General features: G+C 46.7%; 1 protein-coding gene across 1 annotated transcript; it reads left to right on the forward strand.

Moving 5' to 3' along the window:
• The first annotated feature begins 20,491 nt into the window (after window positions 1-20,491).
• On the forward strand, window positions 20,492-23,115 carry LOC121404544. The gene is made up of 3 exons (XM_041594197.1): window positions 20,492-20,802; window positions 22,125-22,483; window positions 22,547-23,115. The coding sequence occupies exons 1-3, from the start codon at window positions 20,492-20,494 to the stop codon at window positions 23,113-23,115; spliced, it is 1,239 nt and encodes a 412-aa protein (XP_041450131.1).
• The last annotated feature ends 968 nt before the right edge of the window (window positions 23,116-24,083 follow it).

Here is a 24,083-nt window from a genome sequence, read left to right on the forward strand (position 1 = left end):
GCGGCACTCAAACGGTTTTTCGCACGACGTGGATTGAGCTCAGATTTAGCGACAACGCTACCAATTTTGTAGGCACTTCACCAGATCTAAACAGAGTTTTCGACCCGCCCAGTCAGCAGCTCATTGACGACGAATGCAGTGAGCGAGGAGTCAAGTTTCACTTCATCCCCCCGCGCTCACCACACTTTGGAAGATTATGGGAGACCGATGTGAAGGTGGCCAAACAGATGCTGGTGAACTGCACCAACAGTACAGCACTGAACTACGAGAATATGGCGACGTCCATCGCTCAAGTAGAAGCAGTGATGAACTCTCGGCCTTTGCATACATTGTCATCGGACCCCAATGACTTGGAAGCGTTGACGCCCGGGCATTTCTTGGTTGGCCGACCGCTAAACACGCTGGTCGAACCATTCGACGAAGCACTGTTGCAGCTGTCCATGAGCAACCATTGGAAACGCATCCTGGTGGTACACAACATGTTCTGGCGCCGCAGAAGCGAACAAAGTGGAACACTGTAGCCAACCACATTCAAATTGGCACTCGGGTCCTTATTGCTGAGGACAATGCGCCACACGGACAATGGCTGCTGGGAAGAGTTGCAGAGTTACACACAGGAGCGGATGGGGTAGTTCGGGTTGTAAGACTCAAGACCAAAACTGGACTCTTTAAGCGCAGCGTACACAAGCTCTGCCCACTGCCGACCGATACAGATGATCTTAATGTTGGAAGGAGCTTCCAAGGTGGGGAGAATGTTGACGCCACTTAATATATTATATCAGCTTAATGAACTTTAGCAATGTTAGCATGAATTTGTCAATGAATTTGAATTTGGCGCTAAAAAGAAAATGTACAAGAAGAGAAGCGCAATCGATATTATCGATAAAAACATGTATGAAGATCTATGATCACTAGAATAAATATAGAGAAAATAAACGAACGAGCAAGAACTAGGTTAGGTTAGGTTAGGTTGAAGCGGCTGTCGGGATTGTCAGAGACCCGACACACCTAGGCCGGTTTCGGCCCGTTGTGATACCGCATATTACGTTCCCTTCTCCCTCGTGAGACCCTATGTTATCCATTATCCCATCCGGATGCCCTTATGAAGCCTGCGATCCGTCTGGGACTGATTGTAGACATGTCCGAGATGTCAATTAGAAAAGGAGCGCCCAAGTATTGCAGTCTCCTTCTACTGAGAGCCGGACAGGAGCAGAACAGGTGTTCCACAGTCTCCTCCTCGTCCTCATCTCTACAGCTTCGACAGAAGTCGTTATATGGGGCGCCCAGCCTGCTTGCATGTGTGCCTATTAGCCAGTGTCCCGTGAGGGAGCGTATGACTGAGCTGCACCTACTCCTACTGAGTTTGCAAAGCTCATCGGTGCGCTTCCTATTGATGTTAGGCCATGTTTGCCGAGTTATGCGACATAGTGACACGGTTTGCCATCTGTCATTTATTAATCGCTTAAAATGTTCTTTTATTTTGAGCTTGCAGGTGGCCATTGGCATACGAATATCCTCCGTATCATGGAGAAGGGGGATTGTTGTGCCAGCTCTGGCCAGCTCGTCCGCTATGCAGTTGCCTTCAATGTCCTGGTGACCCGGGACCCATATTAGGCTGATGACGAACTGATAAGCCATCTCATGAAGAGATTTGCGACAGTTTGCCATGGTGGCCGAGCTTGATGTTATCGCATTCAGCGATTTGATCGCAGCTTGGCTATCACTATAGATATTTATATGAGTTGCCGCAGGGGCTATTTCCTGAAGACAGCTCAAGGCCTCCTTGATCGCTATGACTTCTGCTTGGAAGACACTGCAGTGATCCGGGAGCCTGAAGGACTGTCTTATGTTCAGCTGTTCGGAGTAGATTCCTCCTCCGACCTTGTTGTCCAGCTTTGAGCCATCAGTAAAGATTCGAATGGCTCCCTTTGGACCAGGTGGTCCCTCAAGCCAGATGTTTCTGTGAGGGATGATTGTCTCGAAGGGGGTATCTATATACTCCCTCGGAACGCAGTAGTCCGTTTTTGTGGGGACGATTTTGTTTCCGTTTAGGATGGACGCATGACCGGTGTGATGTGACACCCATTGGTAAGAGTCTCTAAGACGGATTGCGGCCATTTCTGCCTGCTCCTTACCTGCAAGGTCAAGGCTCTGCAGGCATAGGATAGCATTTAGCGCATCCGTTGGTGTTGTGCTCAGAGCTCCACTGATGCATAGCGCTGAAAAGTACGCTGCACCGTGCCCAGTTTTTTAGTGATGTTCCCCTTCGATAGGGCAGGCCACCACACTGAGACTCCGTAGAGCAGTATTGGTCTTACTATTGCTAGGTAAATTCATTGGACTATTCTTGGGTTCATGCCCCATTTTAGCCCAATGGCTTTCTTGCAAGTATAGAGTGCTATCGTAGCCTTCTTCACTCTGTCTTTGATGCTCAGGTTCCAGCTAAGTTTTTTGTCAATTACCAACCCTAAGTAACTGGCACTGTCGCTGAAGGAGAGCCTACATCCGTTTAGTATTGGGGGGTTGAGGGACGGGATTTTGTATTTGGTTGTGAACAATACAAGTTCCGTTTTAGAGGGATTGACTCCCAGTCCACGCGACTCTGTCCATTCTGAGAGTCGCGCGAGCTTTGCGGTCATTAGATCGCAGAGTGTTTGAGGGAATTTTCCCGAGAAAATACTGGCAACGTCGTCCGCGTATGCTACCACCTTGCAGCCCCCCCTTCCAGGTCACACAGTATCTTATTGACTGCTATGTTCCATAGAAGGGGAGACAGGACACCACCTTGCGGGTGCCTCTGTTGACATACCTAGACTGAGTGGACGATCCCATTGATGATGTCACTGTCCTGCATGTGAGCAATTGATCTAAGAGCATCATCAAGTGACGATCCACTCCCAGGTCAGTCAGGGCCTCTGTGATGGCTCCTGGTATGACGTTGTTAAAAGCTCCCTCAATGTCTAGGAAAGCGATTAAGGAGTATTCGTTGACTTGTAGAGATTTCTCTACCGCCGAGATTACTTCATGGAGTGCTGTTTCCGTGGATTTTCCTTTTTGGTAGGCATGTTGAGCGCCTGACAGCCACTGAGGATTTATAGTTGTCCTCAGCTGCAGCCCGACTAGTCTCTCAAAGGTTTTGAGAAGAAAGGACGATAGACTTATTGGTCTGAAGTCTTTTGGGGTTGTGTGTGAGGGTTTCCCTGCTTTGGGGATAAAGACTATTTTAGCCTTTAACCAAGCTCGGGGAATTTTTCCCACTGTCAGTATCTTCCTGAAGATACTTTGCAGCCAGTTGATGGCCATGTCCCCGGCTTTTTGCAACTGAGCCGGAATGACTTGGTCCGGGCCAGGCGATTTGTAGGATTTGAAGCTGTTTACTGCCCAGCTAATATTCCGTTTTGTGAGGATGTGCCCCATCGAGGTTTCCGGGCCTTCACTTGGGGTGTCTGCCGGCTCGATGGTCGTACACCCAGGAAAATGAGTATCGAGTAGAATGTGTAGGGAGTCCTCACTAGAGTTAGTCCACGTACCATCCGTTCTCTTGAGGTATCCCACCGAGGGGATGTTTTTGACAGGATCTTGCGAGCCTTGCGGCTTCTGACTTGTCCTCAATTTCGGAGCAAAATTTGTGCCAAGAGGCCCTTTTTGCTCTCTTTGTTTCTTTTTTGTATAGGGTTAGCTTACTTTTGTAATTTTCCCAGTGCGCTTCCTCGCTGCTGCTTCTGGCTCTGTTAAAGAGAGTCCTGCAGTCTTTCCGGAGGGTATCTATATGTTTAGACCACCAGGGGGGTTTCTTTTTCCCTCTTGGTTTGGTTGGGGAGCAAGCTGCCATGAAGGCCTTGTTGCAAGCTTCCGTGAAATTGTCCACAAGACGATTAAGATTGTCTTGTGTGTCAGGGCATTTTGGGGCTAGGGGGGGGAGTAATTCCTCCATTTTTGCACTATACATATCCCAGTTGGCTTTCCTTGGGTTAATATAGCTAGTGGGTATGGTGCTTTCGAGCGATAGGATTGTCTCGATGTACCTGTGGTCGGAGAAGGAGTGGTCCTCTAGGACTCTCCAACTTTCCATTATGTCTGACAGTTTGTGAGACAATAGAGTGAGGTCAATAACCTCTTCACGGTTTTTTATGATAAAAGTGGGGTCATTACCCCGATTACCGATAATTAGGTTGGAGTTCGGGATGAAGCTGAAAAGTGACTCACCCCTTGCATTTGTATCCGAGCTCCCCCATTGGGTGTGATGAGCGTTGGCATCGCAGCCTATTAGTAGGCTTGTATCCGACCTCTCGCTGTCGCTGGCAATTTTGCGAACGAGGTCACTGGGAGGATCGCTTTCCTCGTGAGCCATGTAGGACGACACCAGGTTTAGGCGTGTCCCTTGTAGCTCTAGGCTAGCTGCCGTATTGTCGCCATTGCTAAATTTGTGGAGCAGAAAGATATTTAGGTGCTTTCTTGCTAATATGCAGGTTCTGATTTTACCTTCAGTTTGGGCTACAATCAGCTTGTAGTCCTTCGTCGCTAATCCACAGACCCTGCCTCCTACCACCCAGGGCTCTTGGATTAGGACTATGTCCCCTCCGCTTGCGACTAAGCGGGTATCAGGGCAGCGGATGCTCTTTACAGTGGTGGAGATTTATCTGCAGAAGCCTCAGAGACTTCATTAGAAACGTTCTCCACCACTGTTATGTCGGCGTCAGAGTCGTCGAGTATCTCGTCCCGACACAACGCCTCAAAATCGAGCATCAGCTCCGTCTCCGAGGAGTAGCTCTCCAGGGCCGGCTCCGGCTCCGGGTCTACTTCGGGTGCCTCGATCTCCAAGGCAACGTCCTGCTCAACTGGGTTGTTGACAGAACGCGCCTCGGTCGCTGCGTCCGACTTATAGACCTTCATGGTCACCGAGCTGAACCCGAAGTTAAGCTCTCCCCTGGCTGCCTCGATCGGGGCTAGCGATTTCTTATTTAGGACTACCACTGCCTGATTTGTGGGGCCCTTTGATGCCTCCACTTTGACCACCCTCCAATCTGAGGTTGGCAGTGTGGGGTTGCATCTCTGCAACATCGTGAGGATCCGCTCGGGCTCCTTGAAAGTGGCCGGTACCCATATACGGGCCCTTGGCCTACTGGGCACCTCGCTCCAGTCCACAGCGACGAGCTTTGCCCCGGCATGAGACCTCACCGATTTGCGCCACCGCAGCTTTGTATAGCTTTACGGAGCGCTCATCCTCGCAGGCTACCACCTTGATGCTCCCCTGGAACCATCCCATGTCTTTGCAGACGGGGGGTGGCCCGGGATCCTTCTCGAGAAGCTCGAAGCAGCGGTCGGCCAGTGCCGCTTCCACCCACTTCCACTGGCTTCTGGGTATTTTCCCCTCCGCGCTGCCTTTGTCGAGAACGCCTATCAGCGTCCTCTCCTTGGCAATCTGCGCGAAGGATACATTTCGGTGTGACCCTGGATCGCTTCGCGACAGGTCCGGGCGTCTCTTGAGAGCGCTGCCTCTTCGGTTGGGCGGCCACCTTCTGTGGCTCCATACTGAAGTCGGGCAACACCACCGAGGCCCATTCCACTTTCTTCAGCCAGTCTGCTGTTGGACTGACTTCCTGGCTTGCGTTCTGCCGACGGAGTATGTGCCCAGCACTCCTCTTTTCGGCATAACTGAATTTTTTGGTTTGGACGCTGGCTGATGGTAAGCCATCACCCGCCGCTTCACCAGAAGGTTGAGCAGCCGCAATATTGCTAGCTGCCCTACCATGGTATCAGTTTTGGGTGTTGTCTTTCCACCCATCCCAGGTTTGGGATGGGACCCACCCGGATTCATACCCGCGTCTTTCACCGTGCAGGTCTTTCCTGCTTCTGAGCGGATTTGGCCAGGCCTTTGGGCCGTTGCCTTCTCTCGCTTGGGATTGCTCCCTGTAGGCATTTGGGGAGTGCCTCTCTCGTTTTTGTTTTTGTTGTTGTTTGTATTATTGAATTTATCCATATAATTCCCACGAGCTGCAGAGAATGGGAACGGTCCACCCCGGCAGAGCTCTGCGTTACCCGGGTAAGGCATACTTAGAACAGGGGGCTGCCAAGTCCCTGAGCTCTCCGTTCACGACTGGGCTAGTTTTTATACCGGGCCCCCAGCCAGGCTGACTCTTGGCACGGGTCGAGTGACACCTTAGTCCGGCCCGGTAAGAAGAGCAAGAACTAACATCGAGCGGATTGAGGAATATCAGGATTGCTGAAGAATTCCACTATTCCATTATATTACTAATGTTGAGCTACTGAGCTTCTTCAGTAGCGTTGTATTGCGATACTATTAAAAAGGCGATGATTGTTCAATATATATATTCACAGTTTATTGTGGTGAAGTAAATAAGCGATACAGAGTCGAAAGGATAGTTAGCTGGATTCAAGACGGGGTCAGATTGAAGACGCGGGGGTCGGTTCAAGACGGTGTCGGATTGAATAGCTCGATTCCAAGACGATGTGCAGTGGTTGCTAGATCAAGACTAATTCAAAGGGCAGGCGGGCCGAATTGCCTGTGCCCTAATGCGAGCGAGAGAGCGACAGATCGAGAGAGTGATAGCGAAAGGCGATAGAAAGAAAGGTGTGGGATGAAGAGGCGAAAGAGAACGGCTGCATAGGCTGCTGCCGTGAGGGAGCATGAATGCGTGCATGAGTTTGTAGGTAAATGACAATTTAGTACAGTGGGCAGTGCAAACAACGAACAATAATAAGGATTTACTCTACTGCTGCACCACTGGCTATAATCTATGCATTTGGCCACTATTTGGCTGCGTAACCAAACATACTCCCCCCGTTGAAGATCACGGGTCTTTAACAAACTTCCTTCAACAGCATACAGCGTTCAGCAGACAAAGCTTGTTGTTGATGGGGCCGTTCTTCCTTCCGTCGATACCTGTAGATTCGCTGCAAGAAAGCAACGCGTTGTCCGACATCTAATCGGTTGAAGTTGAGCCATGTCATGTGATGCTCAGCGACAGAATAAGAAGAGGCGAAAAAGAATAGCGCATTAAAACCAAGCACTGGAAGTGATGTGTCCAGATCAGCATGATTTCCTGAACTGACTGAGGGATTAGCAATTTCTGCCCTCCCCCCAATAGGCCAATGTCGGGATGGTCTTTGGCCCAGCACAGCTTGAGGTCCAGCGCGATGCCCAGAATTACGTCCGCCAGCAGAGAGCGTGGGTTCGTTCGGATGAACATCGGCCGGAACGAAGCGTTTGCAGAGAACCCACAAGGCCTGAAGGTCCGTAAACGAGGTCGTAGGCTGAGCAGGAACCACATCCGACGCAAGTCCACCTGTGTTGATGCAATCGAGGCCGCCTTCTAACTTTGAATAGGATTCCTCGTCTCCTGCTCCACCATGAAGAGCCGGCACAAGAAACGGATGCTTCGATTGGTATTGGTTTCTGTCGCTCAGTCCGATTGGCTCCAAAATCGCGCACGAATCCACTTGAAATGGGGCCGGTGTGATTCCGTTACCATACGCAGGATGCGGAGTTACGGAAGTGGACCGCTTAGTGATCTCTCCGAGAATGATCCCATTGAGCGTCACAAACAGCTCCTCAAAGTCATCGGCGAGTTCACTCCCAATCTCGTCGAAGTCTAGCTCCTCGAGTTCACTGTGCACGGTTTTAAAGTGCCGTGCAGCTCCTCGATTTGCTTCTGCCTGCCAACGAGCATGAAGTGGTCGAATAGGGAAGCGTTCTCCAAGACAACTTTTAGCTGCTTCATCCGTTCAAATAACGCTGGTGCTTTCCGCTTTAGGAAAGCCAGACTGTTTCCAGCAGCGGTCACTGCACCGTCGTTCCTCGCACCCATTTCGGCGCAGGCGCTAGAAAACGTTCCTAGCGGGAAGATGACCGCAAAGAAGAACGAACGCTTGCAGTAAATGCAGCAAGAACCGCAAGCAGATCGCAAAGCAGACGACGCGAGCCCCGTTTTTGTTGCTTGTGCACAGCCGAATACCGAAAAAACCGTGGTTCAATGCGAATTAAAAGAACGACAAATGTTATTGTTTTTTGTGATAAAATTTAACGAGTTAATGTTTATATCACGTCGGGGTCACCAAATGTTGAGCTACTGAGCTTCTTCAGTAGCGTTGTATTGCGATACTATTAAAAAGGCGATGATTGTTCAATATATATATTCACAGTTTATTGTGGTGAAGTAAATAAGCGATACAGAGTCGAAAGGATAGTTAGCTGGATTCAAGACGGGGTAAGATTGAAGACGCGGGGGTCGGTTCAAGACGGTGTCGGATTGAATAGCTCGATTCCAAGACGATGTGCAGTGGTTGCTAGATCAAGACTAATTCAAAGGGCAGGCGGGCCGAATTGCCTGTGCCCTAATGCGAGCGAGAGAGCGACAGATCGAGAGAGTGATAGCGAAAGGCGATAGAAAGAAAGGTGTGGGATGAAGAGGCGAAAGAGAACGGCTGCATAGGCTGCTGCCGTGAGGGAGCATGAATGCGTGCATGAGTTTGTAGGTAAATGACAATTTAGTACAGTGGGCAGTGCAAACAACGAACAATAATAAGGATTTACTCTACTGCTGCACCACTGGCTATAATCTATGCATTTGGCCACTATTTGGCTGCGTAACCAAACAACTAAAACAAACAATTTTAATTCTGACTTCTTAAAGCTAAACATTTTTAAACTTATACTACAAACAGAGCCAAAAGCGATTGTGTGTGCGCTTGCAAAAAATTGATTATTTATTCCCCTCCCGCAAGCACAAACATAAACATAAAACGACTTCAAGCCAAATTTCGTTGCAAGTTCGTCGCTGACGGCACCACGGTGCAAGCACATACAGACATATATAGCTATTCGACAAGCAATTCGCTGTCGGATATATGGGAGCAGGGATTCCCGCAGCAGGCACAGATACACAAGCTCAAGAAGATGCTAAAATCGAAGTCGCACGAGCAGGACAACATGACCCAGCAGTCCGCAGAGACACGCAAGAAGCTGGAGGAGGAGCAGAAACGTGCGGGCAGCATGGAGCAGCAGCTGAAGACTGCCTGTCAGGAGAAGCAGCAATCGAAGGATCTACCGGAAACGCAGGTGATACGCCTGAGCCTGGAGAGCCGCCTCGATAAACTGCGCGAGGAGAAGAAGTGGGCGGAGCAGTGCAATACCCAGCTGGAGTCCAAGCTGCAGCAGACCCTCATCCAGTGCAAGTAGCTCAATGAAAAATGCGCCCATAGCGGCGAGCTGCTGGATAGGAAACAGATCGACTTCGACAAAATCACAAAGCTATACAACGCCCTGGAGTCGGACTTTGAGGCCATGCTGCTGGAGAAGGAGGTCAACATACATGAGCTGAAGTAATAATAATGACCACCGACATCTTTCACCTGTAATGCGTAAAATATGTTAAATTCTCCGCACAGTTTTTCTTTTGCTTAGAGCTGAGAGGGCCAACATGGATTACGATTTCAATCAATAAAATAGAACGTAATTTAACATATTTTACGCATTACAGGTGAAAGATGTCGGTGTTCATTTTTGTTTTGTTGAAGTTTGTAAAGGCTCCTTGTAGCTTCATCCTCCTCTTTACTTAAAAAACGGAATAGAGCCCATGATGCGAGAACAAAGGGTGCTGCTTGAAAGTCTACAGCGGATCATGAACAGAATGACAACTGGGACGCGAAAGGATTTCAAACCAATAATCATAAAATATTGGAATGAGAATAGAACAATCCATGTCAAAATACATTCCAAATGCATCGATCCTGTGAAAATGGGATATAACATTAACAGCTATATTGCAGCTGAAGATGCAGTATTACCAATTCAAGCAATGACTGAATCAGACCCTGTTCAGCCATTTATCGCTGCTCCTCATATGCATAATACATTACTTCTGCCTAAGGCTGCCATCCCTAACTTTGATGGTGACTACTTAAAGTGGCAACAATTTCATGACATTTTTAAACAAATGATTCATGAAGCATCGATACCCGTTATTCAGAAGATGTGGTATTTAAAAACCAATGTTACGGGAGAAGCGGAAAATTGAATACGCCATATTACGCTAACAGAAATCAACTATACAACGGCATTGAATATGCGACAAGAGCGTTTTAGCAACAAAAGAGTGCTTAGTAACGCATTGATTCAACGATTACTGGATCAACCAAGCACATCCAAAGATGCACAATCAATTAAGGTTTTGCACGATAATGTAAAGGAAACATTATCAGCACTAAAAAACATAAAAATATAAAGACATCTGGATGGGAACCGATTCTGCTATGTTTTTTTGACAAACAAATTAGAACGTCAGACTCACACTTTTTATGAACAGTCATACAAAACACAAAAGAGTTACAGTCTGTATCTGAATTTATTAAGTTCCTCCAACAAAGGTTCCTCACCTTAGAAGCAATTGGATGGGAAAAGGTAAAGAAACCCATCACATGCGCCTCAGCAGGAGCTGAGTATTTCGGGGGGAATGTTTCCTGCCAGAGTGGGGGTGGCAGCCACTGGACGAAAGCGGAAGAGGCCGGCGAGGATTGGTACTGCCACTAACAGCACTCCAGCTCCAGCGGCAGCATCAGCTGTGGCCACTCCTACTCCAGCATCGAGGCCGTTGGATGCATCGTCTTCGTTGTCGTTGCATGTACCAGTGGTGAGGTCACTGGCGCCTGGGACTCAGCCAAAACCAATACCACCCAAAAAGCCAGCGCCTGTCCTTGTTTTGGATGACCCAGTGATGGATGTATCCGATGGCGATGCCGAGTATGGCGACGACGATGGCGATGATGGCGAGTGGACGGATGAGGACCCTGTGGCTGATCTTCAGCGCATATGGAGCGGCCAAATCGCCAGAGCGCTGTCCGGCCAGAGCCATATGGATGAGGACGTCCATTACTAGACTGATGCCACTACATAAAAACAAAAAAAGCAGAAAAGAAAGCCAATTAAAAATAAAAAAAAAACAACGAAAATATTAAGCAGCCACATCAAACTTCAATAGACTTCAATAGTCAGAGTGTCTGCCCTCTCTCTCCAAGGCACGGGACAAGGCACGGGCGGCCGGACCAGTACGTCGCTCGTTGCTGCATTTTATGTGTCTGTGTTTAGTGTGTGTCGTCTCATCCTGCAGCCACCCATTTTGGGTGATGTTTATATTGATGCCATTTCCTGAACGCTGCCTGCAAATACACACATACACATGGATTAGCAGAGACACACAGCTAAAATTTTGTCCGGGCGGCCGAACCAGATTTGCCGCTCGATGCCATACATAACCATGCGGCATCTTGATGAGGCCACTACCACACTGACGAAGGCGTCTCCTACGTCTTGCATGCCACTACAAATAATTAAGATGCCCATAAATAACCCAAAAATTCTATCAGCATGGTGTATGTTTTGTGGACAGTGTGACGACGGAGCCGGTCGGTATGGCGGGACAATGTATACATATATTGCATTGCCTTTGCTCATGCCCTACTGGTGCTTTGTTGTTGTTCGTCTTGCTGTTAGTTTTTACTAAAAAAAAAAATAGATAAGAAATAATCCAGATTAATTATAAGGAAAACTGTTGTGTTTATGTATTTTAATGATTGCACGTACCTTGTTGTCTCGTTTGATCTAAGTAAACGTAATTTGTTTTTTTTTTACTTTTAGTTGCATGTATCTGTGTTTGTTTCTTTCTATATAATGTAACGAATTAAATTTACACATACTAACTCCAGGCGCGGTGTTGGGCATGGAAGAGGAGCGCACGCGGAATGTTCCGGCTCAGGCTCGTCGGCTATGGGTGTGGTGGTCTTGCTTCCCCTCCCATGAAGTGTGTAACGATTAACGAAGATAATCCTCGGGCAATGAAGCGGGTGGTCGACAATGTTGGAAGGAGTACGCGCTTGCTCCTACGGCTCGTCTCTGGTCGGCTATGGGTATGGGTTCTTGTGGAGGAACCTTCCAATTGTGTGCTTCGTTCCTGCAGTTTACTATTCTATTAACTTCGCGTACTGCGTTTACGGTATAGGGAGGGCGGAGGAAAGGCAGGGGAAGGAATGGTAGGGAGCCGGTGCACGGGCTATTATATAAAAGAGAAAAATAGGATAGAAAAAGAAGGGAGAGGGTTCTACCTACGCTTCGGACAACTCTGCTGGCACTGAGTTGTGCCACGCCCACCCTACCATGATCCTGATGAGCCGAGGTAACTAATATCAGGATCCCTGGAGTGTCCGGTGTCGGCTATCCTTCTTCGCTCCACGGCAGCATGGTTCCCCAACTGACGTACCTTTTAGCACATAGTTAAATTAACAAACAATTTATTAACAGCTAACTCCATTATCATTCAGACAAACCAAAGCGTAAGCTAACAGGGAATAAGAACAACACGACTGGGGGCTAGCATAGGGTCTCGGTCGAGAGGTATATATATACTTAAGATATTTATATAAATATAAAGATATAGGTATAAATAGGTGTGATTACAAACACTTCGATATAGTGCGATATAAATTAATTATTTTTCCCTAAATAGAAAACATAAAATTATAGGGCATTATACGGTCGTAAGTCGAACGACTTCCGCCAACAGCATCGGGCATCAGATATTAGTGCATGCAAGCAGTCAAATCAGCTGTGGTTAATTTAAAAGTTTGAGGTCAACGACCCACGAACAGCGCTAGCAAAAGGGAAGCTTTTGGCAGCGATCGCGGAGTTGGCATATGCAGATAAATTTAATAGGGAAAAGCTCACTTACAGTGTGTTGGTTTGCTTGGTTGCTCCCGCGCCGAAAGATCTTTCGTAGCTGGGGTGTCTCTGTGTTAGTGAGATTATGACGCTTTTATCTGAAAAACCAAAAAAAACCAATCTGCGCACCTGGTGCTGCCTGGCCATAACTCACTGTTAGGAAACTGTCGCGTGGACGCTTTAAAGCTCGAACTTTTAAAGCCACTTTCAAAATAATTAGAACAATGTTTGTTTTTCTTTTCGTTCGTTTTGGGTTTGACTTTACATTATAATGGCTTTGTCCACTTGTCTTACCCAAAAGAACCAACAAAAATTACTGCGCGGGTCCAAGGAATTCAGGCCGCGATATACACTAAATCTGCCTCCGATGGTGTCGACGAACTATATGTATGTGTGCGCCTCTCGTTGGAGCTGCTTTCACAAGTTAGCCTACCCTAGCAACTATCACACAAACCGACATAACGTAAAACACAAATTATTACTGACTAAACCGTTAACTTGTTTAATTCAAGGCCGAATCGTCCGGCAGGTCATTGCAGGCGGCTGTGCAACAGAGGCTTTAGCATAGGCCGGTATCACTAGGTATCGCCGTGAGGTTAGGTTCGCACGTGGCCCAAGGGGGCCTCCTTACATGAAAATTTTCGAGGCTTAGGACTTAACCTGATCACCACGGACTATTCGGAACGCCTATTCTCTTGACCAGGTTCAAAAACACCTAACGGCTAACACGCCAATTCGCCGAGCTACGTTAGAGCAGACGGCTGTCTTCGGCACGCACAGCAAAAGTTCACTGCTCGCACATCTGTGGATCAGCTGGTTGTTAGTGCGGGCTTAAAGCTTTGGTTCCACCTGTTTTCCTTTTGCTGCGATATGGCCGGTTTAAAGGGCGTTTATTTAAACTCTCAACTGGGTGCCGATTCTGAATTTAAAGACATCGAAAAAAAGAATAAGGAAAGGAACCAACAAGAAAATTCAACCGTGAGGCCATATCAATATTTACCGCTTGGAAATGGCACCGCATAGAACAAATTTGAAGGGATTTCCTCTCTTTCTCCAGGGGCTGCGAAACACAAGTGTACCCACAGGCACCTATATGGGTGTGTGGACAGGTGCGCGGACCAGTACTATAGCGATTTTCCAACTGACGCACCAGGGAAAAGAGCCAATTATTTTAACAATCAAATTCCGTTCCTATGACAGCTACTCACTTTACGAATATTTTATTGTATTTTTGTCAGCTACTTGGTGCTGATCTACGACTTGACTCTTGGGCCGCCACGAGGAGAAAGAATTACTAAGCTAGGCTACCGACTGTGCAAAATTCGGGTTCTCCGGATCTTCCTTTGACCCGATCCTTCGCCATTCACCCTGAGCGGTTGATTACAGTGTGGGGACTGTCTTTGCGTTTTAGCCCCATTCGTAGCATCTCCCATAGATGGCGCTACCTCTACATGACATGTAACTTATGATACCTACTTATAATACCGGTACCTGGCTAATAGCCCGAAACCGATATTGCCTACTTTCAGGCACTATCAAAACGACTTCCTACAAGCGCTCACTACAAGTGCCTTCTTTATCATAATTCCTAAATATTTTGCGTGCTAGTGACAAGCTAATCCGGGATAGAGAATCCCACTTACTTCATCTCCCCAAAACAACAACCAAAACCCTAATAAGGGATTGACCGATCTGCTCCAGTTGGTTTTTACTGCGACCTGACCTCAGGTTTTTTTTGAGGCCCGTTGTGCCCTCCCTACCATCGGCCCTTCTGCCCCCTGGCAACCATCCGAAGGGCCCCTCCTGTCTTGGTGTTTCTCTCAGTGCATGGGGTCAGCCGATGTCAAACTTCTTGTCATTTAAAACATTATAAAATTTATTTACTCACTAAAAGAAAAAAAAACTCCCATGTACACATAACCACGTAAAGATAAATGGGCCACCAGGGTGGATAAATGAACATAAATAAATAAAATCGTATAAAGAAAATGATATGACAAAAAATAAAAGTGATTAAATATAGAACATATAAAGCAAAAATGTAGTAATATTATATGAATTCAAGAAAACGAAAAACCTGAACAAGCAAAAAATTCATTTTTTCTTCCCCTCGAGCTTCATTAGCAGAGAGCCCATCTAGAGCAAGCACTCAAACTTGAGGGAAAACGGTGGCGCCAAGACGCTATGCCGTACTCAGCTTCTTCGTCTCCCAATTCTCTTTCTCCCACCGATCGGTTCTACCTTTCCCGACTCAACATTCGGTAGTTTACTTTATCTACTTCTATACTCCCTTTCCTCGACTTTGCATTTATGCGTACCAACAAGATCCACGCATACCTTATTTTGTCCAGACTGGTGCTCCATCGATGAAAGCGCTTTCTCGACGAACATCTGAAAAGCTGTGGATAAAAAAAGAATTTAAGGGCATAGGGACGGGAAAAACATCACCACTGATCGGCAAGAATCAAGATGGGCAATAGAACGGAACACTATAGGACTCAATCACTGGCTTTCACTCAATCTGCTCTTTGCTTCCTCTCACTCTTCACTTGCACATTTCTTTCTCTGTACGTTACTTATATTCTACCCACTATCTTCTCTATCCAACCGGCGAGGTGAAAATTCACCAAGTAGGACTTTCACTAATTCCTGGTATCAATGCGGTTGAATAATACTATGTTTCCAGCTTCTGCTGCCGATCAGTCAGCGGGACCAAGGGAGAGGAAATTCATAAATTCCAACGGCGAAGTTGGGTACCCGCAGCCGTGTGAAAGGACAACGGTGTCGGTCGCTAGTCGCTCGGGCACTAAATTAGCCCGCTCTCCGGCTGATTTGATGTGCGCTTGTGCTGGTCGCTCCAGCGCTCGGATGTCGTTCGACCTCTCCGAAAGTATTGCGCCCGCCACCTGAAGATCTTTTAGCTTTTTCCGACCGTGAGGCGTCCAGAATTTATCTAATTCCCCGTCTCTTCCAGAAAATTTCAGCTCCTTCTCAAGCGCCAAGACCCAGACGGACTCAGCGTGGCCGAAGAAGAATGGATCGAAACAGCCTATCCGCCTTCCGAATTGGGCGCCCTCTTTGTTAGCCGCAAAACTGCTTAAATCACGGATTTTCGCACTTCCTAATTAGACTTAGGTTCTTGCCACTGAAAGACACCACTGGCTTAATCAAACTTCCAAAGAGAACTGACGATAGGGGACGCTGGCTTTTTGGCGGCAAACTCCCTAGCCAGTCGATATAGAAATTTCCCACAAATCGCTTTTGACACTTGAACCTGTAAGCGCACTTCTCCCCTTTTTCCACCAGCATTCGCACAGACATCCTGACCGCTGGATGGCGCCACAAACGAAAATTCGAATCTGTACACTACAAGCGTTACAATAAATCCATTAATCTATTACTTATTCGCCATTAATAATTGGATGACTGCAGTGCTCTTATATTTGCTATACGTTGGAACTGAGTGCTTGTTTTTACAATTGTAAATGCCACTCCTCTTCTTCTTGCCATACCATGTTCCAGCTTCTCCAATACAAATCACATTTGCAAATGCACGCTCATCCCCCATTTTCTGTCCATATCTCTTACCTTTTTCCTTTTCCTTGTAGTTGGTCGTTTTTGTATAATAGTAGTTTTGTTGTATTTTAATTTGTTCTGTGTGCTTTTTTCCTTCCTCCAGCTGCACAAGTTTCTTCCATGGCCCAATTGTAAATATAAATGCCATTACCACCTTCTTGACCTCTCTCCCCATGGAACTTTCGACAGCTCGACACAGGCATGGACCATATCGATATCGATATATTTCTAACCCTCTTCAGACCCCATTTTTACTTTTGCATGGTAATCTATTTGTAATTTAACTAATTTATTTATTTATTGACCAGGTTGCAGCCAGCCACTTGCTTATAGTTTATTGTCGCCACTACATTTAAAATTTCCGCCACTACACTTAATTTGGCCTCTCTCGATAGACTGGGAATAATTTATTTCACCATTTTTGATCGTTTTTGTTTGAGCGCCTTGCAAATACTTGTATATATGTATTTATATGTTTTTTGTTTTCCTTGTTTAATCAAATAAGTCGACAGTTGGCCAATAAATGACCATACCCGCCAATTCCCACATACTTTTCACACACACAGCTATTCCATTCATACATTGAGAGTTGCAGACATACAGACAGACAGACAGACAGACTTACTGCTAAATGGACAGTATGACAGTTGTTAGAAGCCAATACAATTTAAGAGTTGTTCCTCGCGCCTATTGTTCCTTGTCTATGAATATGCATTAAGAGCTCAGCGTTTGTTCTATAAAAGCCAATACAATCCATGCTGACATATTGTTTGTGAAATTTATTTCCATGCCTGTTTATTCAGGTGATGGTCGAGTTTGTTTTCGTATCCTTGATTGGTAAAATAATTGAATGGATTTTCTTAAACGAGTAGGGCTGTAGTTTTCTTTCTTGCATTATTCTCTCTGTTGCCGCCACTACAATACGAATTAGCTGCCATTAAGCCAGAGAACAAAGGTTTCAGTGTATTTGAGGTTTGACTCTAGTTTAGATTGGGAATGAGACGATGTTTTTGTTGTTTGTCCACTGTCCGACCTTAGGTATGGGTGGATTCTGATTTTGTCTTTGTTATAGGATCCATGCAGGTGAGCCTGCAATTGCTGGCTTTATTGGATGGGCGGATGCCTTTTAACATGCTGCAGCCATTGATGATTGGTGATTCCAGTTGCAGTCTTCAGAACAGCGACTCGGGCGACGCCATCTCTTCCAGGTAGTAGTTCGACCACCCTCGCTAGTGGCCACTTCATGGGAGGTAGATTTTCATCCTTGACGAGGACCAGGTCGGTGACAGCTAAACTCGGTTTCTGAGTTCGCCACTTTGAGCGCTGCTATAGCGACGTGATGTACTCCTCCTTCCACCGGGACCAAAAGAGCTGTTGAAGGTACGAAACGCGCTGCCAGGCGTCAAGGCGATCGAAGTTTAGCTTCGTGTCGTCAGGCTCAGCGAATAAAGCAGGAGGGGTACCATTCAAGAAATGTGCTGGAGTTAAAACGTCTAGATTGGCAGGAATCTCTGAAATGGGAACTAAAGGTCTTGAATTAATGACTGCCGTGATGTGGCATAACAGCGTCTGCAGCTCATCAAATCCAAGAACCGAATTGGCGCTCGATAGAAGTGGTACTTGGCCGTCTTCACTGCAGCTTCCCATAGGTCACCAAAGTGTGTAGAGCGCGGCAGGATGAAGTGCCAATCAATAGACTCAACCAAACAGAAATCCAGAACCGCCTTCTGATGATCATCGCTGAGAAACAGGCGTCTTAGCTCTACGAGATCGTTCCTTGCACCGACAAAATTGGTTGCGTTGTCTGACCAAATTTGCCGTGGCTTTCGTCTGGTAAGCGCTTTAGGCTGTGGAGAAAAGAGACTGTCGACAGCTCCAGATGAACAGCCTTGGTCGCGAAACAAATGAGGACGCAGACGTAGCACTTGATTGGAGCCTTGTTGCGTGCCTCCGGGTTGTAGAAAAACTGGCCACAAAAGTCTACGCCTGTGATCTCAAAGGCATGAGAACCGTCTAGGCGCTCCTTTGGAAGATCCGCCATGATGTGCTCCAATATTCTAGGTTTCATTCGAAAGCATCTCACGCACTTGCTTACGGCCTTGTTAACTGTCTTTCTCCCACCAATAGGCCAATATTGGGATCGAATTAATCCCAGCAGAGCCCGAGGACCGGCGTGTAGATTCCGCTCATGAAAGTGCGAGATAATTGCAAGAGTAAGCGGATGATTGCTGGGAAAGATGATGGGATGACGGCCATCAAAATCCAACGAAGAATTCTTCAGCCGACCGTCAACTCTGAGGAGTCCAAAATGATCCATGAAAGGGCACAATAATGAAAGTAAGCTGGATGAGGAGACCACTCCCCTAGCGCGCAGTGATTTCATGTCTTCCCAGAGCTGCGTACGCTGGACCAGCCGCACCAATATTTGGGTTCCACGCTCAATGTCAGAGACGGTGAGTCCAGGGCGCCGAATCCGGTTGCAAAATTTGTGAATGTAGCCAAAAACGCGCTGCAAAGAAGCGAATGAGTTCGCATACTTGGATTTGGCTACAATGTCCAAGTAGGGTGATTTGGCCAAGAAAACCTTACGACGTAGCCTCAAGGGTTGGCTTATCAGGCAACACCGTAGCTGGTCATTCATCTGAAGAGCCCCAAAGAAAGGGAGGTCCATGAGTCCAAAGGGATGACTCACTCAACACGATTGGTAGAAAGAATGTCCTCGTGAAAGAATGTCGGCCGGGTTCAAATCTGTGGGAACATAATGCCATTCCATTTTTTCAGTCAGTTTCTGTATCGTTGCCACTTTATTTGCCACAAATATATTGAATCGGGACGGCTCGTCCCGAATCCAAGATAGCGCAAAAGCCGAATCACACCAAAAGTAGCACCTTCCTTTGAAGACACTCATTCCTGCTACCTCAGATATGAACCTAGCTATCAATTCCGCTCCACAAAGCTCCAGCTTTGGTATGGTTAGTATTTTCAATGGAGCAACACGAGATTTTGCACAAAGTAAGTGACTGCTGGATCGCTGACCCTTCGACACAAATAAATGCAGGCACCATAAGCCTCTATGCTGGCGTCGCAAAATCCGTGAATTTCTAGCTCAAAATTCGGAATGAGCACAAGCCGAGGAAATTCATAACGCCGAATCTGGCCAAAACTTCTGCATATTTCCCAGGACAACTTCTCTTTACACAACTGCTGGAGAAAGATTTTTGATTTTGTAATGATAGGACCAGCTAGCCAGGGGATCGTAAAACCGAGCTATTGTTGATAAAACGGAACGCCTGCAGGGACGCGAAAATGACTGTAGGGCCTGTTGAGGAACGCATCCGATATTATTTTGTCACCTTTATATATTAAGTCCATCTCGAAGACAAAATGAAATTAGGATAGAATGTAAGAGACGAAAAAACAGCTGTATTCGCTTGCCGCTGCGTCGGCATTATTCAGTACCGAAAATACAGCGAACCGAACAAGAAATAAAATTAATACAGTCCACTAAAATCAAGTTACTCAAAAGGGAGTGTTCCAGAACATTCTTTGGTCATTCGAGACGGATTCTTGTACAGTTTTTGGTGTGCTTCGGTATTCATTTGATAATTGTTAACAATGGAACAATTAAGGGAATTGGTAAAGATGGGAACTAAGGCCATTATCACACGCGCTTTGGCTTGGGTAGAACGGTCGAAAGCAACTCTAACTACAACAAACATCGGGGATGGCAGCAATGGCCTTCATCTACAAAACGACGCAGTACTCAGTCTGCTACAACAAGAACAACAGCTATTCGAGCAGTTAGCTGCAAACCAGAACACAACGAACATGTCCGTGCATGCTTATGGTGACGGCGAAGTTAGAGGTACGGCGAATTCGAATTCTGCAGCTGGTGCGGCACCAATAATGCAAAGCGAATTGCCTAAAATTCAAATCAAGCGGTTCGCTGGCAACTACACAGAGTGGCCAGCCTTTCAGGATATCTATGAAAGTGCAATTCATAGCAAACAGCATTTGACGAACACATAGAAGTTCCATCATTTGAAAACACTACTGATCGATGAAGCTGCCAACTTGGTACATCATTTGGCAATTACTGACACTGCTTACAGCACTGCATGGGAGCGTCTAAAAGAAAGGTACAATCGGCCGAGGCATATTGTAAATACGTTTTTGCAACAATTTATGAGCTTGCCAACAACTACTAAAATTGATGCGGCGGTTTTGCGTAAGGTATCCGACGGTGCAAACGAGATTGTTCGTGGTCTGGATGCTGTTAACCAAACGGGACGCGACTGTTGGATCATCTATCTGGCACTAGAGAAACTTGACGCTGACACGAGGCGCAGGTGGATTGAACGCAGTATGGACAAAGACTCACCCACTCTCGACGACTTCTTCAAGTTCTTGGATGATCGTTGCGAGGAATTGGAACTGAGCAAAGGGGAGCTTGTGACCGTCGGCAAAGCAGCTACGCAAGGGGACAAACCAAAAAGGTTCACACATTCGATGGTGGCGGTTGAAGGCAGCAACTGCACCAAATGCCATTCGACAGAACACATTCTGTATGGCTGTTCCCAATTTTTGGACATGACAGTTTTGCAACGACGATCTTTTGTTAAGGATAAGGCTTTATGTTACAACTGTATGAAACCTGGTCATTTGAGCAGCAAGTGTAAATCCAAATACACATGCAAACACTGCAAAGGTCAACACCACACCTTACTCCATTCACAAGGTACCACATCGAGCACTATCGGGAGCTTTCCTCAAACTGAGGAGGAGTATGGGAGCAATTCAAATGCTCAATACAACACTGCGGTGACTTCAAGTCACGTTGCCCAAGTAAAAGGTGCATCTTCGGTTGTATGTGCGCAAGGCACTGCAACATCAACACTAAAAAATGGATTGAGCAGAAGTACATTACCCACGGCCATGGTTTATGTTCAAAACGCAAAAGGAAAATACATAACCTGTCGGCTTTTATTGGATACAGGCTCAGAACTCTCCTATGTATCGGAACGCTGCATTCACGCTCTTGGCTTGACACGTTTACATTCAGGCATTCTGGTTTCGGGAATATTGTCAGTAAAAGCTGACACCACAAGGGGATGCAGCAAACTCCACATCAAGTCCCGGATTTCTGATGATCATCTGGATGTATACGCCCATGTACTTGGCAGTATCTCGTAATCACTGGGAAGGCAAAACATCGACGCATCGGCACTCAAGGTGTTCAATGATCTACAATTGGCTGATACAAACTTCTGCACAAACGCACCGATCGACATTTTATTGGGTAGCGAACACGTGGTCTACACTTACAGGAAGGAAGATGTATGACAGCAAAGGCAATCTTATCGCCATTTCATCGGTTTTCGGATGGGTTGTCACGTCACTCATGACACGCCAAACACGTAACGCAATTACACTTACCACAACCTTCGATATAGAATCGTCGCTCCAGAAGTTTTGGGAGCTGGAGAGCGTCGACTGTACTACTAAACTGGAACCCGAAGATGAACAGGTCGAGAAACACTTCCTCGCCACACACACTCGCTTCCATTCAACACTGCACATCCTGAATTTGGAGACACTCTACAAGGAGCTCTCAACCGTTTCAAATCGGTGGAACGGCGCTTACAACACAATGAGCCGCTACGAATCCAATACATCGATTTCATGCGAGAATATCAATCTTTGGGACACTGTCGTCAAACGAAATCAGTGCTGGGCAGCATTTCTACATGCCACACCACCCTGTGTTGGGTCGAAAACTCCGTGTAGTTTTTGATGGTTCATTTCGCGACGCCAATAGAAAGGCATTGAATGACACTCTCTTTATACGACCCAGCATCCAACGCGATCTGTTTGTTGTGTGCCTCCGCTTCAGAATGTACAAATTCGTATTCTCAGCTGACATTGTGAAAATGTTCCGCCAAATCTGGGTCAGCAGCAAGCATCGAGACTTTCAGAGGATCATTTGGAGAGAAGATCCATCGGAACAAATCAAGCATTTCCAACTTTGTACTGTCACATACGGAACCTCATGTGCACCATTCCTAGCAGTTCGTGTATTGGAACAACTGGCTTCGGATCATCGGCACGAATTCCCGAATGCTGCGAAAATCTTATTGGAGGATTTCTACGTTGACGACGTTCTTACTGGAGCAAACAGTGAGGAAGAACTGCTACAAAATCGAAACGAACTCATACAACTAATGTCTTGTGCCAACTTAGAGCTCGGAAAATGGGTATCAAATACCAACTCCATAACAGAGGACCCCGATTCCTCTACCCAACTTACTCAATCGTCACCAGTAAAGGTTCTGGGACTCTACTGGCACCCTGGAAAGGACACTTTAACGTACAATGTGGGTCTATCTGCAAATCCCAGCTGCACAAAACGACAAGTCTTGTCCGACGTATCACGGATATTCGACCCGCTTGGACTCATGGCACCCGTCGTGGTTCAATTCAAGATCCTCTTTCAACGCCTATGGCTACTCAATCTGGACTGGGATGATCCACTCCTAAACAAACTGGCAGACGATTGGCTGAAGTGGCGAGCAGATCTCGACACTTTGCAGCAGTTTCAGCTACCACGCTTGGTTGTCAACGACGCAGACAACATCGAGTTGCACGGATTCTCCGATGCTTCAATCAAGGCATACGCTGCTGTAGTGTACAGCAGAGTAATACACGACGATGGCTCTATTTCCGTATCGATAGTAGCTGCAAAGACAAGGGTGGCCCACTCAAGCAACAATCTTTGCCACGCCTGGAACTTTGCGGAGCACTTCTACTGAGCAAACTGATATGCTCAATTAAGTCTGCATTACGACAGAGAAACACCACTGTGTTTGCATGGTGCGATTCTACAATTGTTCTATCATGGCTATCATATGCACCAGCCCAGCTGAAGACATTTGTTGGGAACCGCACTTCGGAAATTCTGGACTCCATCCCTCGCCATGCTTGGCGTCATGTGGACTCCAAAACAAACCCAGCTGATTGTGCGTCCAGAGGCCTCATGGCTGCCGACCTTATGGACTTTCAGTTGTGGTGGACTGGTCCCTTGTGGCTACGGGACAGGGATCAATTCATGGTAAAGTTGAACAACTCAAGGTATTACTTATCTCTTTCAGGAAATGGCATACAAAATGAAGTCAAAACTACTTGCTTGTCCACATTGACCGAATCACATTCGGTTAATCAGCTGGAGGAACTAATAGCCCGAGTTTCTTCCTGGCTGAAGCTCGTCCACGTTGTTGGCTATGTTGTTCGCTTCATTGAACGCACCAAGCATCCATCTCAGGACAGAAGCTCCACATCTCTTACATTTGAGGAGCTCAATACGGCACGCATTATGTTTTTGCGACAAACACAAACATGCTTCAAAGACGACTACCAACTTCTACTTGCCAAGAAACCATTACGGAGCCGATCTCAACTGGTGAAACTTTCACCAATCATTGACCAGGACAATGTACTCAGGGTTGGCGGGCGATTGCATCACTCGAAATTGCCTACAGTAGCAAAACACCCAGTCTTGCTGCCAAAACACCATCGCGTCACGAAACTCATCTTGGAACACTAGCACCGAGTCAACCTGCACCCAGGTGTTTCTGCACTATTCGTTATTGTTCGCCAAAGATTCTGGATATTCGGCGCACGTAATCTCATACGCAAAATTACACACGACTGCTTGGCTTGCTTTCGACAAAGACATCACACATCACAGCAACGAATGGCTGACCTACCCAGCATTCGTATA

This window comes from Drosophila obscura, unplaced genomic scaffold, assembly GCF_018151105.1.
Source record: "Drosophila obscura isolate BZ-5 IFL unplaced genomic scaffold, ASM1815110v1 contig_213, whole genome shotgun sequence".
Taxonomy (NCBI): domain Eukaryota; kingdom Metazoa; phylum Arthropoda; class Insecta; order Diptera; family Drosophilidae; genus Drosophila; species Drosophila obscura.